This window comes from Eupeodes corollae, chromosome 3 (assembly GCF_945859685.1).
Source record: "Eupeodes corollae chromosome 3, idEupCoro1.1, whole genome shotgun sequence".
NCBI lineage: Eukaryota > Metazoa > Arthropoda > Insecta > Diptera > Syrphidae > Eupeodes > Eupeodes corollae.
The window spans coordinates 127671457-127678181 of NC_079149.1; the positions used below are offsets into that span (position 1 = coordinate 127671457).

General features: G+C 36.2%; 1 protein-coding gene across 2 annotated transcripts; it reads right to left on the bottom strand.

Annotated features, from left to right (window-relative positions):
- Positions 1–4921: 4921 nt before the first annotated feature.
- Positions 4922–6168, bottom strand: LOC129949740 (dehydrodolichyl diphosphate synthase complex subunit nus1). Of its 2 annotated transcripts, XM_056061372.1 has the most exons (3): positions 5981–6168; positions 5455–5919; positions 4922–5389 (listed from the first exon to the last, which is right to left on the bottom strand). In XM_056061372.1, the coding sequence occupies exons 2-3, from the start codon at positions 5908–5910 to the stop codon at positions 5051–5053; spliced, it is 795 nt and encodes a 264-aa protein (XP_055917347.1). In that variant the 5' UTR covers positions 5911–5919; positions 5981–6168; the 3' UTR covers positions 4922–5050. The 2 variants fall into 2 exon arrangements, with proteins under 2 accessions (XP_055917347.1, XP_055917346.1); XM_056061371.1 differs by having other exon boundaries at positions 5455–6168.
- Positions 6169–6725: the final 557 nt, after the last annotated feature.

Genomic DNA, 6725 nt, shown 5'->3' on the forward strand with positions numbered 1-6725 from the left:
CTACTTTGTTTTTAATACCCGTAACGTACAAAGGTTTGTAAAGGGATAAATCTGCCGAAAAATCCAGAGCCGCAGATTCGATCTTATTTCAAATAAATCAATTTATTTTACCCATGGAATGCAAAACGAATGGAAATTTGTATTTTGACAGATCTAGATCAAAAATAAACCGATTAATCTTTCCTATTGAAACTCCCATAAAATTATGTAATGACATTAAAGAAATTTCCGAAAATACAAACATAGAAAAACAATAATTAATTTTAATTCTTTATGTAGATAAAACATTTTCGGAATTTAAGAGCAAACTTTTGAATAAGATAAGAAATGAGATTTTTTAATTTGACATGAAATTTTAACTGTGTACTCTTGAAAATATTGAGCAAGTTTCTTGTATCTGATTGGACAGCTGCCAAAAAATTACCTTCCAATTAAGGCAACTTTAATGGAAAGTTGACTGGAAAGTTAGTCAAGAAAAATCTCCCTATCCCTAACTATCAAGTCAAGTCTACTTCTATCAAAATGACAGTTGATAATGTTTTTTGATTCAAATGAAAGCTGAACTTTATTACTCTATGATTTATTCATTTTCTGCACAACTTTATTTAGTGCTTTCTGTAAACGGTTCCTTGTCAATTTGGAAAAGAAATAACTGTTATTTGCTTACAATAGAAAATGCTAATAGTGGTGGACTTGTAGAGGTTTGTGAAGTAAAGTTCTGAATTTGAAATGCATGACATTTGAAAAACTAACTAGTTGCCTTGGTCAAAATGTACGTCCAAAGAATGAAGTTGACTGCAAATAAAGTCCCTTATATATAATGCTTTAATGATTATTGGTTTTTAAGAATAGAAGTTTTATTAATGTCATAGTTCGATCTCTGTTGAAAAACCCGGCCTAAAAAAAAAATTGTGCTCCGGCATCTTTCACCCTCCTTACATATGTTCCTCCAGTCCAAAATACGAGGTGTTTTAAGGGAGAATTAAGGAAGTACAAAAAAGCTTCAAACCAATCAATTTCAGCCGTGTCAGAAATTTGAACGTAAATTTAGGCCAACTAGTTAGTTTTGCAAGTGTCATAAACTTCAAACTCGGAACTTTACTTCATCAACTACGAAAAACTTAATTGTCTCAGAACACCGCTAAGGCAAGCTACAATTCCATCGCAACTTGAGTTTTGTATTTTAAGGAAATATATCTTATTCCTTTTCCAATTGGACACAGATCACTTTTACATAAAACATAAAATAGAATTTTGCAGAAAATAAATAAACCTATTCTATAAAGTTCAGCTCTCAGTTGAATTAAAAACTATGAGTACCTGTCATTTTGACTTTGACTTTATTGTTAGGGAGATTTTTCTTGACTAAATTTCCAGTCAACTTTCCAATAAAGTTGCCTTAATTGGAAGCCAATTTTGCAGCTGGAAACTTGCCTTACTTTCAAGTCCCTTATGTCGGCTGAACCTGCCCAAAGTTTTCGAAAAAATCATCAATAGGGCTCTGACTAAGTGGGCTGCGGACAAAAATATAATTCCGCATAAACAGTTCGGGTTCAAGGCGGGTCATGACACAATTCATGCTGCGTCTAAACTCGTTTCTGATATCCAATGGAATAAATCAAAACAACAATGCACAGGTGCTGTTCTGGTTGATTTGGAAAAGGCCTTTGACAACGTATGGTTAGAGGGTCTTTACCTAAAACTGTGCAGGATCGGCATTCGCAAACCATTGTTTGTACATACTTAATGGTATGCTTAACGGTAGAAAGTTTGTTGTAAAAAAAAGTGGCAATGTAACTTCTGCCACAACATTCTTAATTAAAAATGGTCTTCAACTGGAAGCGGTGAATTCGCCGATTCTCTTCAGCATTTACACCAGCGATCTGATAGGTAGTCTAACAAAAACAAGTGCGTACGCCGACGATCTAATTGCGTACAGAACAGCCATAAAGGTTGAGGTTATTAGAATTCTCTTGCATCGTGATTTCGACAAGATTCAGCGATATTAAGACGACTGGAAACTGAAAATAAATGTCCAGAAGTCGGAAACAATTCTGTTTCGGACTGCGTTGGCTAGTGCCACGAGGGATACGTGCAAGAATTGGCGCAAGATGGTTATCGTTGATCTTCACGCTCAGCCATTAGCGAGTAAAAGTGTAGTGAAGTACTTTGGTATCTGGTTAGATCAGTGTTTATATTTCGACAGACATATAAGTGCTGCTCTGACCAGGGCTAGAGGAGCCTTTGCTCTGACGAAACCGCTGTTTTTTAGCAGTCGGCTTGACCTTAGAGTGAGGTAATTTGCTACATGGCCCTTATACAGCCAATGATCGTTTATGGTTGTCCTGTGTGGTTAAACACCCGAAACTTCTCCCAGATGGAGAAGTTTCGGGTGTTCGAGTAGCAGTGTTTACGACACTGGCTGTACCGGCTTATATCCAACAATTTCATTTTCGGGGCGTTCTAACCGAACGACCGACGAGTATTTTGAAAGTACACGCTTGAGCGGCTTCATGTTAGGGCCAAAAGCATAAAGTTTTATTGCTTAACTTAGAGTGTCCGTATGGGACCAGTAAGTTAGTTGTAAGTTATGGTTAATAAGGCTAGTTTTATGAATTTTTGTCTAGTTTTAAGATAGGTTGCAGATTAAATTGATAAAAATGAATTTACAACAAAAAAAAAAGAAAGAAGAGGCGTTCGAACACAGCACCAAGGATCGTGCGTTCGAATCCCGTGCGGAGTGCACTAACAATATTGAAGGTTTTTATTTTTCACAATCGTGAAATCGTAGAAAGCTGGGGTATCGAAAGATACGTCATATCAGGTGATGTTACTGTGGTGCCAGCAACGGAACAAAAAATCACCGAAACAACATCGGACCATGCAACGGACCAGGAAGCAAAAACAAAGAGGAAGAGGCAATCTCCCAATTTGGTGAAGCCAACCAATCCAGCTAACGGAACGCTAATAAAAAAAATGGAAAAAAAACGAAAGATGTTAAGTCACGACGCTGGGAGCCCAGATTACATCTCAGAGGGTGGAGAAGGGTGATCTCCGAAATAAAGAAACAAGATCCTATCGGAGCCAGGACCGTCAACAAATAATTCGTTGGAGGGGGTGGTCGACCAAATCCTCCAAGAAGAGAATCAACTGATGGAGGCCCTGCAAACTAAACTGGCAGCCATCAGTAAATTTGAAGACAGCTTGGGAAAATTAAAGGAGGAAATGGAGCCAACTTAAGCTAAAGCATGAACCGCGCCGACAGCAAGGCACAGCGCAACGGCAACTGCAACAAAAAAAAACAGCAGCAAAAACAACAGCAACAACAACCACTGCAGCAAAAATACAACCCAACCCAAAACAACCCAAGCCCGCTACCAAAAACACAGAAGCGGAGCAAAATAAAAACCGCCATCAGCAGTGACAGGCCCAATGCTGAGGGCCCATCGGCCTCAACTAAAGCAATGCAGCAGCAACAGCAGCCGAAATAGCAGCAGCAGAAACAGCAGAAACACAAACATCAGCAACAGAAACAGCAGCTGCAGCAAAACCAGAAACAACCACAGTCCAAGAAAGAGAAGGTGCCACCAATTAGGACCTACCGGGTTGACCTGCAGGACTTGAAACAGGTATGCAAATTAGCCACTAAGGGCAATTTTGTTATAAATATTTTGAATGAAAAAGAAAAGCGGTATTCGCTACAGTGCTTCTCACTGGCCGAATACAATTTACTTAAAAAAGTGCTTAAGCAGGCCACCGCTGAGTTCTTTAGCTTCACTCCTAAAAGCAACAAATTTAAGACGGTCCTACTGAAGGGCATACGTTTCTGCACGGAACCGGAGGCGCTCTTAGCTGTGCTCCGTGAAAAAGCCACTAATGATCTCGATTTTCCGGGGTCAAGCCATTCACTACGATGAAGTCCTGGCGAGGGGTTATAGCCTGCCAATGTTCCTCGTAACATTATCCCATTATAAGAAAATAAAAAAATCCCCCAAAACTGCTTCAATTGAAATACAGAATCAGTATAATACTGAAAGCATTGCAACTCGTTTCTCTGCAACCACGTTGAACATATCAGCTCTTTATCTCTGAAATGGTTGAGTGTATAAAAATTGTCAAAGCCAACAACTATTGCAAATTGTATTCTTCAACATTTTGATAAAAGTTATAACATTGTTGCTATAGAAACAGGGGATAATCTCCAAAAAAAAATTGCCTTCGCGGACTTTGGCAGTACATAACTTATGAAGCCAACACATTATATTATGATACTTTTTATACAATATGTAGAACACCAAGAGAAATATTCTTCTTGAGATTTACTCAATCCAAGAATGATTCTTTTTTTCACCTTATTTTACTAGACTACTTAAGTTTCAAACCTAATAAATGCAATTAAAAATTAATACTTTTTGGAGCTGTTTGCTTGGATGACTTGGACGAAAAAATACACGTCTTATGACAATTTATTTTAAAATGTGTTCGAGTTTTAAATTTAATGAAAATTCTTCTTTTCAAATTCAAATTATGATCTTTTTCAAAATTATGGAACTAGAAAAACTGTACTCGCAGAACGCTGCTATCTAATATTCACTTATCACGAAAAGAGAAAAACTATTCTGTAATTTATTGCAGACCCAGTAATTTTAAAATCGAAATGAATGAATTTAGGTAAAACTGTTCCACATACTCCACGATATGCCATCAGTGTACGATTTGAAGACCTTTATCTTTTTTCGATAAAATTATCTTATAACAGTTCATATTGCATCATACATGTTCAAGGTATGCCACGATTTAGTTAAATATGGTTGGAAAATGGTTTTTCTGTTTTAGAATAATTCCTTCCATTTTACTAATTTTTTCTTTGAAGAATATGGCTGTCATCACCACCAATTTGTTTTAAATAAAAAGAAAAGTATTCAACTTTCGTTCTTAACATGTTTTTCTTATTTAATACATATATTACAAATTTCTTAATTTAAGTTTCTATGAACAGGACAAAAATTGCATCTACATAATAAATGTATAATTAATTTATAGCCCCCTCCTAATGACCATAGCGTTGTTCGCACTTTGAAAACCGATACAAAACTCTCGCAAATGTTTCCACACTAAAGTAACTACCAGTCTTAATTAAATGAAACTCTGTAAATCCTGTATGCCAGGGCAACAGTCCGTATGTGCACATATGGTTGCTAAATATTATCGCACAATCCGGATCGGTCATGTTATTGAGTTTCTTCTGGAGAGACTTTGAAATTATATTTGTTAAACTTGGCCGATCTTTGAGAGCTTCCTGAATCTCTGTAGTATTTCGTTTTTCAAATAGATCTCTACACACTTCGGCAATTAATGCTTTTCCATCGTTTTTACTTAGTACTGCAACCTGGAATGATTAAGACGAGAAATGTTAGCCATAGAGTAGTTTAGAAGATAAAAGTAAGCACTAACCTCTATTGACTTTTCCAGACCGTTCCTGTACTTTAACTGAGCTGTTTTACTTCGATCGCCCGGCATTGACCATAAGAAGTGTCCATTTCGCATCTTTTTGCTGGAGATAAATTTGGGAACATGAACCTGCTCTAAGCTAAACACTCCTCGAACATCGAAAAAGCTGATGTAATCGATGTCCATAATTAGCGCATAAGCTGCAATCTTCGAGAGTATCTCCGAATCGGTGTCACTGTCCGGTCCGACTACGATGCTGAGATGCTTTGGAATCTTTGTGAGTTCTGGCTTACATCGTTCTAGATAATCAATCTCATATGAACCTTGACCATGAAAAATTGAGTCATATGACCGCATGCACAATGCCTTCAATTTGCGAATACACAAGTCGAGGAGATCACAGATAGATATGATTATAGTGACAACAACCCAAAGGGCTTTGTGAATTCCACATGACATCGTTATTAACTAAATTAAACTTATTTTATAAGAAAAGTTGATGTTTCACTTGCCGATGGAAGAGTTTTACATTGATTTTGAGGAAATGTTGAATAAAAAGTGTGGATTTAAATGCAATAAACTTGTTGGGCAATGTTGCAACTATTATTATTAAATGTTGCCGTCCCAAATCAAATTGTTTTACATCACTTTCATCATTAAAGTTACAATTATTTTTGTTATCAATAATTCACAAGTGTGTACATTTGACAAATAATAATTTTTGTAAATGTCATCTGAATCCAGCCCACGTCAGTTGGCGATTTGTCAAAATCACCGGGGATGTGTTCACGAGTTTTAGTTTTGTAAGAGTACTGAAAAAGTAGTGTTTAAGTAGTTTGTATGGGAAAAATGGCTTCAGGTGAGGATTTTATTTCAAATCAAACATTTGACAGTTTGCAAACCAAAGTGTATAACTACGATGTTATTGTTTTTGTATGTATTAAATATTTTTGCTGTTTATTTTTTATTTGGTGTTTTTTTAAAAGCTTGGGAACTTTAAATAATAATACCACACAGAAATATTGTTGGAATAAAGATGCGTTTAAATGTTTCAACAGATTGATTTTGCAATCAATTGATGGTTAAGCCGGCTGTCTTCTGGGCAAAATGTGATTGATGTTTAAATGATAAATTTTTAGTAACAAAAAATTAATCAGCCTTAATAGCGCTCACTATTCACAATACCACCTACTTATTTATTTAAGATATAAGTAAATTGCACCAAATAGTCTTTAAAACACGCGGAATTAAATCAATGGAACCACACTCCAAAC

Coding starts and splice junctions, on each gene's coding strand:
- LOC129949740 (XM_056061372.1), bottom strand. CDS start 5,910: ATGTCATGTGGAATTCACAAAGCCCTTTGGGTTGTTGTCACTATAATC. Junction 5,390..5,454: donor GTCTGGAAAAGTCAATAGAG/GTTAGTGCTTAC, acceptor TAATCATTCCAG/GTTGCAGTACTAAGTAAAAA.